General features: G+C 40.3%; 4 protein-coding genes and 1 long non-coding RNA gene across 5 annotated transcripts; 2 read left to right on the top strand and 3 right to left on the bottom strand.

The window, feature by feature from the left end:
• Positions 1 to 73: 73 nt before the first annotated feature.
• LOC135338367 (vesicle transport through interaction with t-SNAREs homolog 1A-like) lies at positions 74 to 8,109 on the bottom strand. Its single transcript, XM_064534472.1, has 8 exons — positions 7,969 to 8,109; positions 7,745 to 7,839; positions 6,715 to 6,773; positions 5,780 to 5,890; positions 4,056 to 4,136; positions 2,619 to 2,774; positions 1,210 to 1,271; positions 74 to 246 (listed from the first exon to the last, which is right to left on the bottom strand). The coding sequence occupies exons 2-8, from the start codon at positions 7,836 to 7,838 to the stop codon at positions 141 to 143; spliced, it is 669 nt and encodes a 222-aa protein (XP_064390542.1). The 5' UTR covers position 7,839; positions 7,969 to 8,109; the 3' UTR covers positions 74 to 140.
• Positions 8,110 to 8,111: 2 nt separating this feature from the next.
• On the top strand, positions 8,112 to 10,045 carry LOC135338378 (histone H2A.v). The gene is made up of 5 exons (XM_064534484.1): positions 8,112 to 8,253; positions 8,604 to 8,670; positions 9,013 to 9,134; positions 9,348 to 9,477; positions 9,743 to 10,045. The coding sequence occupies exons 1-5, from the start codon at positions 8,251 to 8,253 to the stop codon at positions 9,799 to 9,801; spliced, it is 381 nt and encodes a 126-aa protein (XP_064390554.1). The 5' UTR covers positions 8,112 to 8,250; the 3' UTR covers positions 9,802 to 10,045.
• Positions 10,046 to 10,997: 952 nt separating this feature from the next.
• On the bottom strand, positions 10,998 to 14,548 carry LOC135338357 (leucine-rich melanocyte differentiation-associated protein-like). Its single transcript, XM_064534461.1, has 8 exons — positions 14,387 to 14,548; positions 14,100 to 14,154; positions 13,447 to 13,562; positions 13,057 to 13,189; positions 12,539 to 12,678; positions 11,973 to 12,099; positions 11,614 to 11,701; positions 10,998 to 11,502 (listed from the first exon to the last, which is right to left on the bottom strand). The coding sequence occupies exons 1-8, from the start codon at positions 14,458 to 14,460 to the stop codon at positions 11,423 to 11,425; spliced, it is 813 nt and encodes a 270-aa protein (XP_064390531.1). The 5' UTR covers positions 14,461 to 14,548; the 3' UTR covers positions 10,998 to 11,422.
• A 12-nt stretch (positions 14,549 to 14,560) lies between these two features.
• Positions 14,561 to 17,784, top strand: LOC135338330 (antiviral innate immune response receptor RIG-I-like). The gene is made up of 3 exons (XM_064534427.1): positions 14,561 to 14,689; positions 14,751 to 15,032; positions 15,229 to 17,784. Exons 1-3 carry the CDS (start codon positions 14,665 to 14,667, stop codon positions 17,610 to 17,612), a joined length of 2,691 nt encoding a protein of 896 aa, XP_064390497.1. The 5' UTR covers positions 14,561 to 14,664; the 3' UTR covers positions 17,613 to 17,784.
• Positions 17,785 to 18,799: 1,015 nt separating this feature from the next.
• On the bottom strand, positions 18,800 to 19,662 carry LOC135338322 (uncharacterized). Its single transcript, XR_010395482.1, has 2 exons — positions 19,157 to 19,662; positions 18,800 to 19,105 (listed from the first exon to the last, which is right to left on the bottom strand). It is a non-coding gene; the product is annotated as an uncharacterized LOC135338322 (long non-coding RNA).
• Between the last annotated feature and the right edge of the window lie 1,064 nt (positions 19,663 to 20,726).

Raw genomic sequence — 20,726 nt, 5'->3', positions numbered from 1 at the left:
AGCTAGCGTATTATAGTGCATTGTCTCACAGTTACAGCATGCAGCATGCAAGTAAAAATTTGTTGGCATAAAATAGGTAACACAACACATAGAACTGACAGCTACAAACACAAACAGGAACACTATAATTATAGATAATGTCAGCTTTGACTATTTTTGATCATTACGATAGCAAATATAAGCAGTGCTATGATGAGCAGCATCACAATGATCCCTACTATGAAGAACACCTTGTGCTGGATGATCCTGAATTGTGTATGCATATAGAAAAGGTCACTTGTGAGTTATAATAATAGCAGTGAACACCGTATAGCGTGAATTTTTCGCTGTTTTTGAGGGTTAGAAAAATGGTTCATTAATTAGGTTGTCTGCTATACGCAAAGATGGAAGGCGTGACCTGGGAGTGTTTCTGGTAAGCTGTCAATTTATTCAACGAAAATTAATGGTTTTCGAAAATTTCGGCTATAGATATGGGGTTTGGCTATGGTAACCACTTATGGAGAGTTACGAATTAAAGTGGGAAACCAACAGCTCTTAGTGCACTTCCTGTTGACAACCACTGAAGCCCACTGTATACTGTTGTGTGAGGGACCATAACATTTTAACAGCCATGTTTAACAATCATAACATTGTGCAATCATGACATTGTGCATACAAACTACTGTTGTACGATAAACTTCACGCACAACGAATTCATTCCTCAGGGGCAATCTTACAGACAAATTGAATATTAAAATTCCTGCTTCATACCTATTCTCTTGACAATTAATACACAAGGTTCCGCACAACCACATCCACTTCCTTACACCATTAAATCATTCACCGATAGTATTAATGTTGTCGTTGCATAAAATATAGGAAAAACGTACCCTAAGATTTAGGTATTTCATCCTTTCATAACATACATGTATAATCGAGATAAAAGTCATACAGTGACGTGTGATTTCAGTGATGGGATAGAGTTAGTATTAAACGCTAGTCTAAGTATGTCATCGATAATAAACTGTACCACAGGAAATTATTTACGAAAGGTGACTTCTTTGAATAGAGCTTGCTAATCTCTGTACAAAGAAACATTAACAACTGGAGGAATGAATTTCAGCTGTGAAAGTGTATGACACCAAGCTGCTCAATTAAAAACCAGTGTGTACACTTGGTGTTGAACTATTTGATGAAAATTCCAACACATACTGTTAATAGGGCTCTGACCTTTTCCGTATTCTACTGACAATTCTGCCACCTTGCGTGATATCTGCATCAGTCTCTCGTAGCTGTGTGAGTATGTGTGTGTGTAAGGGGGAAAGTAACATTATTTTACATGTACACCAAGCATCAATATTCAAAACCTTGACAGAAATAGTTACACGCAGTAAAAAACAAAATTTAGTTGCCATCTACTACATGTACATGACTGATGAGTTGTCCTGCAGGACATAGGATTCTTGAGCTCTGATGGTATGTTTTGACTGAAACTTGAGCTACACAATAGCAAGTAGACAGTTCAAGAATCTACAGTGCAGATTCAGAGTCTTTCTAGAAAGGGCTTCACTAAAAACAACAGTTTACACCAGACGAACAATTACTGTTATAACTAGAATCTGATAATAATACAGTTTCAGTGCTGCATTAGTATACATGTACTTTACACTTCACCAGAAAGGGTAATCAAAATGCTCATGCAAACATAGTTGACATTGATGTACAAAATCTATACGTATACGGTGTACTTCACTTGTTATACATGTATACTTGCTCATTGAGCCCACCCACTGACATGATGCCAATGAAGTGTACGTGTACAAGTATGTGTATTTTTAGCAAATACCCTTTACTGTCCGTTATACAACAATTCCAAACGATTTAGGTTGAAACACCATAGAGGGGAAAGTAAGCGCAGAAGTTCAACACTTAGCTAGGAACAGTATAATTATGTTTTGCTGCAGAGTAACACAATAGCGTATGACTTTACAATGTGTTGAATGATTCCCATGCAAGTGTTCTAGGTGTGAATGGGAGACATAGTTTGATGAATTAGCTGCTCATTACAAAGATTCCCCCAGGAGGGTGGCACTACTTCAAAGGGTTAGGGTCCTGGTCACCACACATCAAAGGAAGGTACTGAGTTTCAAAGTTTAACATGTACACAAAAGTACAGTACCGGCCACGTATAATCTAGCTATGAACACTCGTAAAAAGCATGATGGCAGAGTAGTATCAACATCTGTTTACGTTTATGTTCTGAAGAAATACAGCCATTGCTGGATGCCGTATAGCGGTTATTTTCAGGGAGCAACATGTTTGTGGTTTTCGTCATTGAAACCCTAGCACGAGTATTTTACCTACGAATGAGACCATCCTTACCTGCAGTGCAACTGTGAATGCAAGCAGCAGCAACCACAAAATTATAACCACGAACTGACTCAACCCACAAGTGTTTTGACTCCCGGAAATTATATAGTACGTGTAACGATTGAGCTATACACGATGGAAATTACAAAATTGTGTTTCCATTTTGAATTGGATCATCCATACTCATGACAAGTGATGGGCATTCAAAGTCAGCTACAGAACACTAGAGGACTCATATCTGGCTGATACAAAGCTGATCACCCGCTCACCCTTGATCTAGCCCTCTGAATGGTTTCCCTGTCTCTCTGGAGATTGTCCATGATGTCCATACCAATTTGCTCTGTCTCCATGACGATGCGATGACCCTCCTCCAATCGATTGGAAGTCTTGTCTAGACGAGATGTGCTGTCCAGTAGACGCTCTCTCTGTGCATTAGAAGGGTGGGTGCATGGAGAGTGGTACATCAAATATTATGTAGGAAAAAATGTCCTCGGACACTTGGACCAATAATACTTCACGTAATAACATGTACATGCACGTTGTAACGGATTGGAGTTATGCTTGCGTCCGCTTTCTTGATTCTACGCTTTTTGGTGTTTCCACCGGCCAATGCCAATCCTAGCAATTGTGGGTCTTTATAAAATGAGCGTGGGCATGCAGAGCTAAGAGATGTTGGACTGCCCACGTAGAGATCTATGACTAATACAAAACTTTGCCTGTAGCCTAGCCCAGTGGTGGATCCAGAGGGGTTCTTTGGGTTCAATTGACCCCCCCCCCCGAGACAAAAGTGAGTGGGAGGTTTAAGCAACTAGCCAGCAAGGTTTTCCTTAATTACTAGCTTTCACATGCACTTATCACTTAATTCCCTTTACTTCTTGTAATCGTACAGTTTTATTACTAAAAACTTTCTAGCACATGCTGACGAACGTTTTGTAGGTAAACTTCAATGTCCTGATGCACATGCTGAGACTGTTTCGAAAAATGACGTACGACCTTGGTAAAACTCAGAGTGTTTGTCCCGCTCAACTGATTTGAGCCCTGCCCTTCCAAAAATCCTGATTGGAATCCCCTTTCAAAAATCCTAGATCCGCCCACTGTAGCCTGCAGGCTCGGAACTGGAAAGCAGTTTATACAAGCTAGCTAGCTATACCTTAGCTACAGTGTACATGTAGATCTACTAGTCTAGATTGTGTGTTTAGATTCTGAATATCTAATATACATTGTATATATTTTTTGTCTTTCTATCTGCTAAACTAATAGCTTAGGTAGCTACATTGTACTGCCACCAGAGCTGGCCACGCTGTTTCCCTGACTTGCAGTTGGTACCTTGGTAGTGTCTTTAATAGTCTTACTAACTCTGAATATGTGGGAGAATACTTATGTCACGCCCACGTTCATAAAAATCCTTATGGATCACGCAAACCAGGCCTTCCTTTTCTTAACTGTATGCCCATTTCTTTCTTTTACTGCCTCGATCTATATCATTTCGTTTGTTCGTTTTTTGATACCTTCTATTTATGTTGATAATTAATATACAATGTACATGTAGCTAGACTAATACAGCATCTATGACAACGGTACAAAAAGGAAGGCCTGGGAACGAGGCTACAGGGCCACCTACCTACATGTCATGTTGCAACTTCCTTCTTGGAATATACATCATGCACCATACATGTAGTACATAAGTATTAGGTATTACAACTCACATGATCTTCGGAAGTTACCGGCTCATTGCCAAACAGTTCCTTTCTCATTGAAGCTCCTCCCACTGCTACTTGAGATGTACGCTGTACAAACAATAAGTGTTAAAACTGAACCTGGCCAAGTAAAAACACATGGCAAGTAACCTTCAATACCACGTACAACACACAAACACTTTCACCTATACACACTTCAAAAAACTACATTACTATAGCAACAAAATCTTTGCCCCCATAATTAACACATGGTAAAATTGGGACGCATTCGGTCGAATAACAGATACCGTATTTACTTGATTAAATGCCCTCTTTGATTAAACGCCCATAGTAAAGCTCTGTCTTTGTCAATAATCGCTTATCTTAAATAATCGCCCATATATGGGGCGTGGCACTGTGGGCGGAGCTGAATTAGCACGTGGAACCGTTGCAAGCATGGCAGCATAGAATAATAGATAGCATAACAACAGAGAGAGAGAGATACTTACACAGAAGAAACACCACTCCTACGACTTATGATTTAAGCTGAGAGCTGTGGCAGCAGCCAAAAAGAGCATAATAACTGCTGGCTGTGCAAGAGTTTGTAGTAGACTCTGGAGTAGACATAACAATAAACACCCGTTTACTAAGTAGAGTAGCAACACTCGGTGAACAAGTTTTGCTACACACTCTTCTGAAAAGGCTGCAATAGCATTCCAAGTAAGCAAAACTAGGCATAACTCGAGAACGAAGCATTATTTTGCAAATCCACGAATTAAATCCAAGAAAACATGACTAGAAGCCTATAGAAACTCTTACTTGAACTTCATTGATCCTTGAACAGCAGTAACAGTCTACACACACAGACACACAGAGAGAGAGAGAGAGACACACACACAGAGAGAGAGAGAGAGAGAGAGAGAGAGAGAGAGAGAGAGAGAGAGAGAGAGAGAGAGAGAGAGAGAGAGAGAGAGAGAGAGAGAGAGAGAGAGAGAGAGAGAGAGAGAGAGAGAGAGAGAGAGAGAGAGAGAGAGAGAGAGAGAGAGAGAGAGAGAGAGAGAGAGAGAGAGAGAGAGAGAGAGAGAGAGAGAGAGAGAGAGAGAGAGAGAGAGAGAGAGAGAGAGAGAGAGAGAGAGAGAGAGAGAGAGAGGCGCGCGCGCGCACACACACACACACACACACACACACACACACACACACACACACACACACACACACACACACACACACACACACACACACACACACACACACACACACACACACACACACACACACACACACACACACACACACACACACACACACACACACACACACACACACACACACACACACACACACACACACACACACACACACACACACACACACACACACACACACACACACACTACTTCGTCGCATTGCAATAGTTGAGCAGTTACAGCTGGAACACACACACACGCACGCACACACATATAAAGCTTTTACCGTATCATTCGTACAGCTACGCCTCGAGGTACAAAAACTTTATACACTGTTACAGTATCTGACACCTTTGGGGAACAAAGTTTTGGCTGTTATACACGAGGTAGCTATGTTCATTTGAGACCTGGCTTTATACTTGTGTATCAGAGTTACTGGCCTTTCGTATGGGGTGCCTGTTACAGGGGTTCGGTTCTACCGCAACATTTTTATTTAGTGTAAATGAATTTCAACCAAATCGGCATTACAATGCATGTACAGGTACATGTACTTGCGTATTCACTTACAAATTCTTTTCTGAGACGAGACAGTTCCCTTTTGTAGTTTTCTACTCTGCGTATCAGTGCAGGGCGAACGTCGGTTGAAGCATCATGTAATTCCAAGTCCATCTGCTCAAGCTGTAGTGTGTGCGTGTGTTTCATTTGTTGTGTGTGTGTATTTGTTGTTATGATTATAGTGTCTGTTACAGACATAATTATACATGTATACATGTACATGTAGCTAAAGGCAAATTATTGACCAACAATTAATTTAAAAGCTGCTGCTGAAATATAAACCTTAAGTAGGTTGTAATCAGATCAAGCCTTATAATATTAATGAAAGCACCGCATTTGCTGATGCCTCGGTGGAGATGCCACAGCTACATAATATAAAGCTACTATTAAATACACATGATAAACAATTTAATTTTGCTGCAAAAACTCAGGGAGTGGGTAATGATTGACCATGATTGTTGTTAAAAACGATCGATGCCAAAAGTAAAATGTCTAAAATTAATGGCTGCATTAGCAGAGCCTTGTAGCTCTCTTCTCACTCTTGCAGCCACCAATAGCTAGCGTTCTAGTGCAGAGCTAACTACTAAGTAGAGTAACAACACTCGGTAAACAAGTTTGGCAACGTGCTCTTCTGAAAAGGCTGCAATGGCATTCCAAGTAAGCAAAACTAGGCATAACTCGAGAACGAAGCATTATTTTGCAAATCTACGAATTAAAATCCAAGTAAACATGACTAGAAGCCTATAGAAACTCTTACTTGCACTTGATTCATCCTTGAGCAGCTGTAGCAGTCTACACACACACACACACACACACACACACACACACACACACACACACACACACACACACACACACACACAGACACACAAACACACTACCGTATACCTCGCTTGCGCATGCGCACCGAGGTATAATAACAGACAGATTTACGGGCATGTACTTACCAGCTCTCCGGCCTCGTCAATGTTTCCTTGGACCACACCCACCGCCGTCTTTTTTTCAGCTGCATATAATATCATTATAATTTTATCGTATAAACACTTGAGTGCAATAGTCATAGTATCACCCTTAATATGATTATAATCACATGTACTGTCGTGTTCCCTTGGTAACATGCTATCAGGTGACCTTTACAGCACTTTCTACTACCAGCAGCTCATCTGCTTAGTAAAATCAACCTTATGTACTTTCCTCCTTAACTACCGTAAGACCTCATTTAAAGCGACACTTTTTAATAATTACGAAGCCAGAGGTCGCTTCTTTTGGATGTTGAAAAATTATATTGAAGTCCTGGTGTCGCATATTTAGAGGGTCGTATCTAATTAGAGGTAACTTTACAAAGTCTACTTGCCTCGATTTCAGGCCGCTTAAAAACATTGATTTTCCAGTGGGCTACAATCGAGGCTAGGCAGTGGCTACATTTACCTCTATTTAGAACGCGACATTAAAAAATAATTATCAACGCAGCTGTCGCTATTTTTAGAGGTCAGAAAATTGCTGAAGCTCCTGGGTGTCGCATATTTGGAGGGTCGCCTTAAATCGAGGTCTTACGGTAGTGTATATAATTATTATTATAATTTTTTAGTTGGAGGTTGTTGAAGTGCTTGTGTTGCGTATGTAGAGGGTCACATCTAATTGGAAGGCGGTCGAGGTATACTAGGTGTACTCTACTAGCCTCGATTCCAGTCTCGTTTCAAGCGACCTATATAGAATCAAGGCTAGGTATAGGTAGCAACCATTTGACCTCCATTTAGGATGCGAAATAAAAAAAGTTTTGGCAATGCTACATTTACCTCTATTTAGAACGCGACTTTAAAAAATAATTGTAAACGCAGCTGTCGCTACTTTTAGATGCAAGATCAAGAGGGTGTGCATCTTTAGAGAGTCGCTATAAGTACGGTACGTCCACAGTCTAGTCGGTATAGAGTACGAGGGACAGTTTTATAAGCCTAGTCACCTTTGCCAATAACTTACTTCCAACTAAGTTGGGTATCCTTCCAATCCTTGCTGTGATGTCAGCAGTGATGGTGGCAAACTGTTTCTCATACGTCTCAAACACAGCAGCCATTCTACACAAGAAAATTATATTAAATCATTCGACCAGTGCTAGACTAGCTAGAGCGAGTCTATGATCGATCTGACTCGACTAGACTGATAAATAAAAAAGGTGATCTAAGACTAAGCCATAGCTGACATACCTGTTAAGTTTTTCTTCTGGGATTAGGTAGTACCCACGGCCACACAGACAACAACTAGAAAAAAATAATATAATAATGATGACTTGGCAGAACTTGATTACCACCGCGTCATCCTAATGTTGGTTAATATTGCAATGTGATTGGTCCATTTTTACCTCTCTCTTTCACTACTTTGTACTGTAAATAGTTGAGCTCTTCAAACTCGCGCCATTTTGGTTTGTGGCATCAGTTTTAAGCTTTGGATCTTCAAAATAACCTCTACAAAGACTCTTCTGAATCGAAATGGTAAGCCTAAGGTATTGGAAGCTTTGGCGGTCAGATAAAGTTATCCGTAGAGTTTATTGTGTGCCTATTTGTAATTAACCCTATAAATGTAATGTTTATAGCTTTCATCAAACTGTTTAAAGCTTGTTTCTAAGCTAAGCTTGTTTCTAAGCTTTTAGCGGTAACATATGTAAATGCTCATACCCAAACCTATTACATTTAGCCTTTCAAAGCTTAAAAGCTTAAGGAGTGTCCACCTGTAGCTATGTAACTGTACTGTACTAGTACTACCTACAAACCATAATTTCCCCCCATATGCATCAAGCTGAGAAGTACATTCTAAGCTATTTACTATGGCCACACACACCCAGGCAGGAGGTAAAGCTGGTAAAGATGCCAAAGTAAAGGCGAAAGCAGTGTCAAGGTCAACAAGAGCAGGTGCGTTAGTACCCTATGTCTGTTAATGAATTGAGGAAATTTTCATCATGTACGTTACAGTAGAACCTCGACTATCCAGACAGCTTGGTTCCAGAGGCAGGCCGGATAATCGAATAGATAAACCACGCCTTAATCCAATGGTAACATCTGTAATGCGCAGGCGCATTTAATGGACACGCCCATTTTCTAAAAAGAAAATTGCCAAGCCGGATAATCGAGATTCTACTGTACTTTGTACCGGTCGCACACATACATTTTTGCTGCACCATGTAAATGTGTTCACTCTGTACTGTACATTTAAAGCACATACTAATTTTTAAGTCAACACACACATACACACAGGACTTCAGTTCCCTGTGGGTAGGATCCATCGTCACTTGAAGGAACGCTCCACCAGTCATGGTAGAGTTGGTGCCACTGCAGCAGTGTACAGTGCAGCTATCCTCGAATATCTCACTGCTGAGGTCAGTTGACACCAATAATCGTACATGAACTATTCAGTATCCGTTTCTAGTGTTTAGCCGAAAGCTGTAGTACTGGTCTGAGAGCATTATCACAGATATAATTCGTATTTCCCCCTTTTCTCATACATGTACCTTGTTTCTTTTTTATGTTGGTTCTGTTGTAGCTTCTTGTAAATGTACCTGTTCACATAATATGTTTTGTTCTATCTATAGGTGCTAGAGTTGGCAGGTAACTGCTCAAAAGATTTGAAAGTAAAGAGAATTACTCCCCGACATTTGCAACTGGCCATTCGCGGTGACGAAGAATTGGACTCTCTGATCAAAGCCACCATTGCTGGTGGAGGTAAGACATAGTCAGTGTATGGCTACTATTATAGTAGTGCACAGTTAGAGCCGAAAGGAAAAAGTGGTATTTATGTAGTGCTGCATGTTAGTCTTTGTGCCCCTCTTTAGGTGTGAGAATTAAAAGGGGTTTCCTTACATGCTACCGGTATGTCTAACTCCCTAATATCGGAGTAATTTTCAGAACAAAGAAGCATGTGTCGTCGTTGGTTTCACTTTAATTATTATACTGAACAACGCTTAAGCCACCACTTTCCCCACTGCAGGTGTTATCCCGTACATCCACAAGAGTCTTGTCGCCAAAAAGCAAACAAAGCAACAGTGAACTCCGACCACTTGACCACTGAACCTCTTATATGTGCATGTACCTAGCTACACTCCTAGTATTTTACACCCTTTGATAGTACACGCTCGTCTCTTTGTACCATTTTGATGTTTGTAGCCTTGTAGCTAGTGGTTATACCCCAGTACATTACTTTCAATTAAACATGGCTATTATTGCATAACACATTTTTTGTAAATTATTATGCTAATTATAATTACGGCTTATAAATTGTACATACCAGTAATCATGTGTACATTTGGGAGATGTGAAAAACCAATTATAATGTGATAATTATGATCGAGACTGGGGATTTCTCATGTAATAATTATAGCTTCGGCTTTCGCTAGTTAAGCATGTAACGCGAACATTAAGTTATATCCCTGAATTTAATATCACATGCATGCTGAAAAAAGGCTAGTTGCTATTCTGCGAAATTTCCTGCTACAGTGATATACGCACGCCCTTCCTGAGAAATTTCGTGTTTCCTGCAAATTACGTACTATATTATTATACAAAATTAATTAATTACATGTAAAGTAAGATAATTATTATATAATAGTCCATTAAAATGTCGCGTAAGCTTTCATTCACTAAACATGTGTAGGACGTGTAAAGGAAAGTGTACAGAAATTATGTTGCACTATCCTGATATAGTATAGATTTTCTTCCTGTGAAATCTGCGAAAACGTTTTAACGGTCTTTCTGCGAAAATACATAATAATGTATATTGAGTCATGTGACCACTATATAATAATATTATTTAATATTTGTGCGACGACAGGAGTCTATTATGTTGTGCTTTAATTAGGCGATTTGAAAAGAATAGTAGCTAGTTAATTAGCCTCGATTCCAGGCCGTTAATCAGCCTTGAATCAATATTAAGGCTATTGAAAAATTTTTAACTTGAGCATAATTATTATATATAAGAATAGCAGGTAATTATTTCGAGCATAAACCCTATCTGAGTGCACCATGCAGATACTGCTGCCCTTTAATTGCTCCATGCACTCCACTAATATAATACCAGCCACCAGCCTTTTCTTGCGGTCACTTGTTTATCACAACTTTCGTTAACCAACTATTATAATTATACAGGCAAATAATAGTACATTATTGATGTACAGAGAGATGAGTTTATAACATGTACGTGCATGTTTCTACTAATTTTATGCTACACATAATTACTTGTATGCACAGACGTTCTAAAGTAGAACTTGAGTTAATAGCTTATGGCACAATTATAATCATTGAACACAAACTAAAGTAGAACTCGAGTTAATAGCTTATGGCACAATTATGATCATTGAACACAAACTAAAGTAGAACTCGAGTTAATAGCTTATGGCACAATTATGATCATTGAACACAAACTAAAGTAGAACTCGAGTTAATAGCTTATGGCACAATTATGATCATTGAACACAAGCACTGCTAGTCAGCAACTAACTGCCATTAATGTGATAAAATGTAAATTACACACACCATTATTATATACAAATTAAAATTATAGTAGAAACACTAATTAAGTATACTGATACAACGTGAAGACAAGGACAGGTAAGCTAAAGCTTGGATTAAAATAGCTCTGAACAGGTCGCAAACACACATGTGGACACAAAAACTATAACTGGTTGTTCCTGATAAATCGGTTGCCCTCTGAGTGCTTCCCATAGTACACGTACTTGCACTGACCAAATACTCCTGGGGGAGAATAGCATAACACTGTAATGCTAGCTAGACGTGATCAAAAGTCACAAAACTTTAGAAAGTGAAATCCCAAAAATTCAAAAAACTACTAGAGTCATGACTGACCTTTGTGTTGTCCAGCCATATCTGCTGACTGAGGTAGTGGTGTGTATTGAGATTCTTCTGCCCTACGTCGTTTGTCTCGCGCCTCCAGCTGGTGTGGGGGGAGGGGTAGATTGTACATGTACATGCTTGTATACTAATTTATGTAGTACTTAAGCAAGAGACTGTTTCTCAGCCTACTCTAGACTACCTTAGCGAAAGTGCTACTACCAGAGAGGCACATTGTCTTTATTCACCTTAATGAGGTGGCCAGTAAATACACAAAAAGTAAGCCGGTTTTCCACTGGGAAAAATATAACATGCAGCTGCGACATACATGTACATTGTTGAGAACCAACAAAAGTAAGCACATGCACACATACCACATCTGATGGAGGCTTGACAACCCTCATGAACTGCCCCACTCTCTTTGCCTCCTTCCTCTCCTCAGAGCTTACTGGTCGCGAGTCGAGGAATGTCAGTTGAGGAAGCTTGTACAGCACATAATACCTACATTTGCAAAAGAACTGTACACGTACAAACAGGAACGATGGAATGTATCGTATAGCGGATAATTTTTGGGAAAGGCAACATTTTGTGGTTTTCGTGGTTGACTTCCTGACCCACGAATGATTACCTGTAGTACGAAGCCACGAAAATGTATCCTACGAACTGACTAATAATTATTACTCAGCCATGAACTCGGAATTACCCCCTATTAATATGGTATGTTATCATAGAGTGGCTTCAGGAACTGAACACTAAAACTAAAGCTTTTCTCAGAACTTGAAAACCATGTTTCAATCATCACAAGCACCAAACGTGCGACCATTCTACGATATACAACCTCTCGCTACAGTTTGGTCACTGTGTACACCTGTACACGCATGTACATGTACATGTAGCTACCCTGTACATGTACATTGTGTATAACTGTTCATTCACGCACCTGTATCGTTGATAGTCCTTGTCATCATGATCATCACCCAGTAACTCGTTTGGGCATGCGTGGTTGCCCAGGAGACTCAAATAGCGTAGATTAGGAGTGTTTTTCACGAGAATACCCAATAACTGTTCAGTATCAGTGATCTAGAAACAAAAACATCAGTATACTGTAAAGCGTAGCCGTCACATGATTTGACTTCATTATGTACTCCATTGCATACATAATTATGTGTATGCATGCAACTAACAATTTGCACACATGAGTTCCACCATACAATGTGCCTTTAGTTAGTGAACATTAATACAGACATTTCGGGACCTATTATATTGAAAGTGCCTGTTTAAGGTTGGAAAAACGTCATGCTTACAGTAGGTGCACATTCATTTTATCATCAAGACTCAGTACATTCACACATAAGGCTTCCACTGCTGCAAAGTGCACTACTGGTACACATATGTACCCATTCATGCGTATGAAAAGCATACATTTCACCCAGAGTATTATTCTCACACATACAGTACCTTGTTCTTGTTAGCTGTGAGTGTTTTGAGACGTGGGAGTTTTGGTAGTCTTCTGAGGCTCTCGTCTGTTAGCAGGTTGTTGTCCAAAACTAGCTCTTCTAACAGTGTGAATTGATCTAAGCCATCCAGTGTACTAGAGTATAGTGTGTGTGTGTGTGTGTGTGTGTGTGTGCGTGCGTGTGTGTGTGTGTGTGCGTGTTTATGAAACTAAGGTGACCAGTAAACTCACTTACATACGTACAACACACATATTGTGTCCAGTTAACAATCAATGGCCTACATAATGTGTATTACTAGCTATATATACAGCAAACAGAGGTCAAATAACGATGCATGAAGGGCACCCTTTTTGTAGCTATGGGTAAACATGATTTGTATCATTATTAGTACTTGAGTCTGTTGTAGCTGACGTCCAGTCTTTGAGCAATGTGAGACTTTTCGACTATCAGATGCCCAGGTATGCACTCCACATCCTCACCAACGTATGCCACCTGTGAGGGTGTGAGCTGTGTGTGCATGTGGGGGGTATGGGGGTGTGAGGGTGGGGAATGGTTGAAGAGTGTGGGGGACGAATGAGGTAAAAAGTCACAATCAAATGGCCAGAGGTTAGCAATTCAAGCGAAGACATTCGAAAATCCAGTCACAATGATTGAATCTATAGGGGTTCTAATGCATGTACATGACTGTCAATTCATGCAGTGCGTAGTACATTTATGATCATTACAACTGGCTTCACATAATTATAATAATAGACGAATATAATTTTCCAGCCAGCATAAAAAACCCACACACTATGTGTGGTCTAGCTGTACATAAAAATTCTCCCACGTAGCTCACAATCACACACTTTTACTAGAAATGTGTGATCAGGTATGTAATAAAAATTCCTTCTGGCAACAATGCATTACTTCCATGAAGAGAGTTTTGTTACCATAACTTTGGCAAAGAAAAGAGGAAAAGCGCTGGAATTTTGTGCATGTATAGTCGTTTAACTACTGTCAGGCAGTTGTTAACCCAGACATTGATGATGGGGCTACACTCACAGTGTTTGGTGACGATGGGTTGTCTGAGGAGCTCTCTCGAATCAGAGGTTTGGATCTGAGGAAGAGATAGAGATGATGATGTAGAGTCGAGTCATGTACATGAAGCACACATAAATATAATATAGATGTACGAACAAACAGCTAAATACTTATTAAAGAATAGATCTAGCCAAAAAGCAGCTAATACATAAATATGCATCATAGGTACAGTACAGTACAGTACAGGTACCTACGTGCAGTGAATCAATGGCAATAACTATTAACATGACCTGACCAGATCAGCTCACGTTTCTGTGGATGCCCCTCCATTGTCACTGGTACGGGCACTCTTTTTTGAAAGTAAAGACTCTGCAGTAGCCATTGAGAGTCTTGTAATACTTATTAGAGTTGTTTGCTTGCTTTGTGCATGTACTTGTGTGGTAATCTGGGGTCTATAGCTACGCCCATAATTATCACATGACACGTCCTGTCCAACGGTTAAAGAAGGGAGGGGCTTGTACTGTTTACTACCTTGTAAGTTTCAATTCAGAGTACGTTGATGTGAGACCCTTAAGTGTTCTCCATAATGTCAGAGATTCTGTTGAACCCAGGTATTTTGGTTGGCTTATTCTATATGGATAGATGGCATAATGTTTTTTTATTCTAATGCAGATGCAAAACCGAGACTGAAAGACATAAATAAGTATGTGAGGCCATATGCCAAAGAAAGGTGGTACGACATTGGGATAGAGCTAGAGGTAGGAGATGACGAGGGAAAGTTGCTGGATGACATAAAGAAAAGGAACGACAGAAATGACCTAGACTGCTTCTTGGAAATGATAACTGTGTGGGTACGCTCTGGTTTGACAAGTGTATCTTGGAAGACTCTCCTACAATGCTTGAGAGAACTTGAATTGCAGGAAGCAGTAGCCTCACTTGAAAGTAAAATCCAAGGTGAGTGGTTTTTGCTAATAGGCCACAACTGAATTCCTTTGATATTGAGCTGTGTTGTATAAATAATTATTATATAGTCCCTGGGAATTACCCATTCAGCGTACAGTCGGGAATTAACTTTGAATCACTCACTTTCTTATAATTATAGTAAAAAGCATTATTACCTATATATGGTACTATACTGTTTTCTGTGCAGTGTCAGCTACTCAGCCACCTGGCACAATAACAGAAGTCGTTGGCAATACAATGGCTACCCAGCAGGAACAAGACAGCCAAGTTGACATGCAAACGAATACTAGCTCTACTCAAACGTCCCGAACACTCAACACATCTGTCAATGTTCCACTGATTCCCATGTGCATTGAAGTAACACAAATGGTCCCCCAAATAGCTGTTTCAAATCCACCTGAATCTGTATCTGCTAGCTCAGCTGGTTATTCCTCTAGCATGGACTGTGAAGCTCCTAGCTGTGAGCCAATCCCTACTGGTTATCAACTAAAACTCCCAGAAGGACATGAGATTCGAGATTATCAACAGGAGCTTGCTGAGCCTGGAATTAGGGGTGAGAATTACATCTTTGTAGCTCCAACTGGTAGCGGGAAAACACTTGTAACAGCTATTATTATTACGGAGCATCTGAAAAAGGTACAAGCATCGGGTGATATCGCTAAAGTGGTTTTCTTGGTCCACACAAAGCCACTAGCCGATCAGCAATGTGCAAGTCTGCAATCGTGTGTCCATGGGGCTCAGGTAGAATGCATTGTGGGGGACAGTATCGGCACAATAAAAGATGCACTTATCCAATGTGAAATTGTGGTTTGTACGACCGGGAAATTCCTCGATGAGCTAAATCGCGACATGGTCAGATTAGCTTTACCGTCAGAAGCTCAAGCCGACGAAACCAAAATTACCTTAGTCATAATGGATGAGTGTCACCATGCACGGAAGTCATCATTACAAGCACAGCTTATGTTCCACTACATTCGTCGCAAGCTCGAAGATCCTTCAGCACAGCTGCCTCAAATTGTTGGTCTTACAGCTTCACCTGGTGCAGGTGATAATCCAAACTTGGACACGACAAAAACAATTGACCATTTAGTCAACCTCTGTGCTTTGTTAGATGCTTCAGCTGGAATAGTCACTGTTCAACAGAATGTGGCCGATTTGGAACGGTTTGTTAGGAAACCAACACTTAGCCGAGAAATTGTTTCGAATCGAGGTCAAAGCGAAACATTTGTGTGCTTGATCAAAGAAGAAATGGTTAAACTTGAGCGACATACACCTTTAAAGACTTCGTTTCCCAAATGGTCTCAGAAATACGAAACTGTCGCTTGTGAAACCAAGCAGCCACTAGAACTTAGCAATAATCCAACGTTCAGGGATAAGATTTCTACCCTCAGACTACTGGTTTGCTATTGCCAAGCTCTGAACATCTATATGGACTTAAGACAAGAAGATGCCATCAAGGTTCTAGAAGATTTCAAGGACCTACCTGATGAGGACCACAATTCAACAAAGCATGAGCAAACATTAAAGATAGGTCTCCACACCCTGACATCTCATCTGAAAACACTCCAGCCTGTAGAGAATCCACTCCTACAAAGAGCTAAAGAATGCATCAATGAGCAATTTCAAAACAACACGAAATCACGTGGAGTATTCTTTGTACAGAAAAAACGTCATGCTTATGCTGTTTGCGAATGGCTGCAGAGCCTCCAATATAATTTTTTGAAGCCAATAGTCATTACAGGACAGGGTGGCAATGGAATGACACAAGCTGATCAACATGTTGCCATGGAAAATTTCCGGAGTGGAGATAGCAACATCTTAGTGGCAACTTCAGTTGCTGAAGAAGGACTAGACGTTCCTGCGTGTAATTTTGTCATCCGATTTCAACATGTCTCCAATGAAATTGCTACAGCCCAAACTCAGGGGCGAGCTCGGGCCGAAGAAAGTGAGGTGATTACTATTCTGTCAAGTGATTCATCAATGAACATGAAGGAAATTCAGAATTCAGAGCGCCTCGAGCTTGTCAACAAAATCATTACAAACAATTGGTTCCCAAAAGGCAAAATACTTCATGAGAAGCTAAGAACGCAACAGACACTCGTAATGCGCCAAATGAACATAAAAAAACTTTTACGTCAACAACGTCTGCAAAGTCGATCTGGTGATAGGGAACGAATCAAGTTGCGGTGCAGGAAGTGCAAAACAATAGCTTGCTTTGGTTCAGACATATATACAGCTGAAGGCTCATCACACCACGTTGTTCCAGGTGAAGAAATAAAAGATAAGCTGGTCAAGAAACCACATCACAAGCCTGGCAAACTCGATGAATCTGTGATCAAAACACACAAGATCTACTGCAAGGCTTGTGATGCTGACTGGGGAATAATGTGCATTTGGCCAGTAGAAGGGTTTGAGTTTCCAGTCTTGAAATGTAAAAGCTTTGTGTTCCAAAATGGAACCACAGGTAGCTTGTTCCCTGTTGCACAATGGTCCAAAGCCCCATTTGAGCCATTGCCTCTTGACGTATGGATTGCTGAACATTTTCCGAGCCCCGATTCCGACACTGACTAATACGTAGGTATTTAGCGTTGCTAGTGACAGACAATTAGTGTCTCGATCTTTTAATTTGTTAACTAGAATTTGCCTGAGTCAGGAAAATAAATCGTATTAGTGGTAGACTCTAATATTGCACGGTTTGTGTGTTTTGTGCATGTAATGAGATCCTATTGTGTTCTGGGAATAAGGAATGTGACGTGCCCAAATTTATGATAATTATGCTGGGAAATTCCCTGGTGTTTATTCCATTAATTGGTAGACTCTATAATTTGTGTGTACATGTACCCGGGAATTAGATCGAAATGTTCACTATTTGGCTCGAGAGCCCAGATTAAATGTTTGCGTTATTAAACCACATCCACCAAGCTAGAGCTTTGCATGTGAAATACCGGTGCGTGGGAGTTTCTCCCAGTTTTAATTTTCGCTTTAACTGCTCTGCCCTGCTAGCTCGCCTCGAATTTCACATATACGGTATGGGGTGTTATCTGTGTCAAAATGACTATGACAATGTACACACGCGTGCATTCATATGCACATTACAATATGCATGCCAACATGCATATTGCACGTTACAATATGCATGCCAACATGCATATGCACGTTACAATATGCATGTCAAAATGCATATGCATGCACATTACAATGTGCATGTGTAATGACTTTGCTAGTTAGTTATTCACTTAGTCATTTCCTGTTCTTAATGTTTCCTGTGTTGTAATGTTTACTGTTTAATTGTACATGCGCATGAGTTCTTATTACTAGCAGAGATACAAAAGAAAGGGGATTGGAAACGAAATTTTTACGAAATTTTTGCGTGAAGCATTCCGCGTTATAGGGCGTGGCTAAAACTACAAAGGATTATATTTATAGTCAGCATGCTCATTACCAGTCTTGACTGCTCTACAATGTGCTGTACATAGAAACAGTGAAATTGATCATTTTTAATGTTGATTTTTCTAAAAAGTAAAGAGAATTTAACTCTAAAAAGTCGACTAAGCCATGCAGCCACTATTACTAGACAAATAAATGCTATGCAAGAAGAAATAGCCTTTACTATGAAGTCGTAGGAGGGACTAGCCTCGATCCCAGGCCGAGTTTTCGCTTTTATAACGGTTAGGCGAACAACTGGGCCTGGTACTAGTTGTCTGCGCATGCGTCAAATTTTCATTGTATATTTGTGGTCGGCAAAAATATTTAACAAATCAATAATGGAAATTTGTACACAGAAAATGCACAGAGTGAGTACACAAAAGATGCACATAGGGAGCTGCTTCACAAAGGCCTGGGGAGTTGCCAGTTGTGCTGCAGCACAATTACAGTGACCCAGGGCAACTTCAGGATGATTGAATGCCTTCAAATTACGTTTCAAAAAGATTTAGCAGGCTGCTGGACTTCTCTGATTCTAGGCCCCAACTCGTAACTCATTGCTTGAGAAAACGTAGATTCTCTTGATGTCTCTGAGCTACCCAGCAACGCTCGAATGAGCAGGTCATACTCCAGTCCTGTGTCTGTGAGTATAGGACAATATTAAAAGAAACCAAAGACGATTAAACCCTTACCTCAAACTGTCCAGTCTCGTCCGTTAGTATAGCCAAGAGGAGCACTGTTGGGATAGCTGGATATTAGCCATTGCTCCTGTACAGAGAAGTAGACATTTTAAATACGTGTAGATCTATACATATTAAATTTCTCGGTTATAGTGTCATTGTCGACGAGCTGATGATGGCAGCACCAAGTTCTCTAGCTCACACTCTTCACTTGATCCACCATATTAATGATGAAACTATAGTCTACCTACATTCTTGCCAAACATGAACAAGACTTGATAGCATAGCCGGCCATAGGGCCCACACAAAAATATCTGACCTTAACAAGCTTGACAAAGCTTTATACCTCTTCCCTTGTTGTTCAGTCTTCAGAATAAGCTTCAGAGAAGAGAGAAGCTTCAGCTAAGAGCCATTCCAATCGATTCCAATAATGATAAAACGGGAACTGACTTCTAGTACACGAATATAAATGTCACGAAAGTGAACGAGAATATCCATTCGTCAGAATCTGACGAACGATTGACATGCGCAGACAACTAGTACCAGGCCCAGTTGTTCGCCTAACCGTTATAAAAGCGAAAACTCGGCCTGGGATCGAGGCTAAGGAGGGACAGGCCCGTGGCGTGTCTAAAAGTATACTAAAGCAGTTTGAAGGACTATACTGCAAACGTTTATGAACAGTACAGCTTATTTATAGCATGAAGCCATTCTATGTAGCACTTAGATACATAATAACCAAGTCAAGCAATGTCCTTTGCTGTTTTGACTTCACAGGAGGGACAGAGAAAAGTTGACATAGAGTAATTCAAGCTAAACTCAAAAAAATTGGAAACAGAGTAAAGACAACGGACTTAGAGCTTGTCAGTGGTATAAGCTTACTTCTCTCAAGTATCTCCCAGGCCCTGAGTGATCTCTAGTGGATAGGAGAGCTAGAAACCAGGGATATAAAACTTTTCCATGTAATTATTTGCGAGCGCAATAATTACACGGAGTGCTTCACCGGATGTCAGTCCTTTTACATAGGGCGTGGGCGGTCGTTTCCAATCCCCTTTCTTTTGTATCTCTGTTACTAGTTAACACTTCTTTTGTATAGGTCTATCTTATTGCTTTGTGCTCTAGCCCGGCGGCCTGCTCCTAGCGGCGCCCTTTGTGTATGGGAGCCTCTGCTCCACTGTCTTTGTTGTCTTAGTATTTACCGTCTATGTTTTGTGCATACTGTCAGTTGATCCATGGTTGAATGTTAAATCTTATCTTGAACTGCCGCACGCTGCTCGGTGCACGAACTCAACAGCATGCATGCAACATGCATGTCAACATAATATATACACATTACAACATGCATATACACGTTAGTCGTTACACAATTATCAGTCAATAATAATTATACATGCATGGTATGCATGTGCATGTCATGTATACTTACACATTACACAATATGCATGTATCCGGATATTGAGAGTAATTACACTGTAATTTTGTAGGCAGAAAGGGTGGAGTCTAGATTATGTCCATGGTCATTGGGTCAAAGTGTAAGTGCTCATAATAGGACTAGCACAATAAATTTATATTATCTCGTTGGCGC

Source organism: Halichondria panicea, chromosome 1 (assembly GCF_963675165.1).
Source record: "Halichondria panicea chromosome 1, odHalPani1.1, whole genome shotgun sequence".
Lineage (NCBI taxonomy): Eukaryota > Metazoa > Porifera > Demospongiae > Suberitida > Halichondriidae > Halichondria > Halichondria panicea.
This window is presented reverse-complemented; position numbering and strand designations above follow the sequence as displayed.

What these genes read in the sequence shown, in the direction of transcription:
- LOC135338367 (XM_064534472.1), bottom strand. Translation starts at nt 7,838, where the DNA reads ATGGCTGCTGTGTTTGAGACGTATGAGAAACAGTTTGCCACCATCACT. An exon ending in GATACCCAACTTAGTTGGAA is followed by an intron (nt 6,774 to 7,744) that starts GTAAGTTATTGG and finishes TATTATATGCAG; the next exon opens with CTGAAAAAAAGACGGCGGTG. An exon ending in CTCGTCTCAGAAAAGAATTT is followed by an intron (nt 4,137 to 5,779) that starts GTAAGTGAATAC and finishes TTGTTTGTACAG; the next exon opens with CGTACATCTCAAGTAGCAGT.
- LOC135338357 (XM_064534461.1), bottom strand. Translation starts at nt 14,460, where the DNA reads ATGGCTACTGCAGAGTCTTTACTTTCAAAAAAGAGTGCCCGTACCAGT. An exon ending in AAGGACTATCAACGATACAG is followed by an intron (nt 12,100 to 12,538) that starts GTGCGTGAATGA and finishes TTGCAAATGTAG; the next exon opens with GTATTATGTGCTGTACAAGC. An exon ending in TATGGCTGGACAACACAAAG is followed by an intron (nt 11,503 to 11,613) that starts GTCAGTCATGAC and finishes ATTCTCCCCCAG; the next exon opens with GAGTATTTGGTCAGTGCAAG.
- LOC135338378 (XM_064534484.1), top strand. An exon ending in TCGAATATCTCACTGCTGAG is followed by an intron (nt 9,135 to 9,347) that starts GTCAGTTGACAC and finishes TTCTATCTATAG; the next exon opens with GTGCTAGAGTTGGCAGGTAA. An exon ending in AGCCACCATTGCTGGTGGAG is followed by an intron (nt 9,478 to 9,742) that starts GTAAGACATAGT and finishes TCCCCACTGCAG; the next exon opens with GTGTTATCCCGTACATCCAC.
- LOC135338330 (XM_064534427.1), top strand. Translation starts at nt 14,665, where the DNA reads ATGTCAGAGATTCTGTTGAACCCAG. An exon ending in AGAGATTCTGTTGAACCCAG is followed by an intron (nt 14,690 to 14,750) that starts GTATTTTGGTTG and finishes ATTCTAATGCAG; the next exon opens with ATGCAAAACCGAGACTGAAA. An exon ending in ACTTGAAAGTAAAATCCAAG is followed by an intron (nt 15,033 to 15,228) that starts GTGAGTGGTTTT and finishes TTTTCTGTGCAG; the next exon opens with TGTCAGCTACTCAGCCACCT.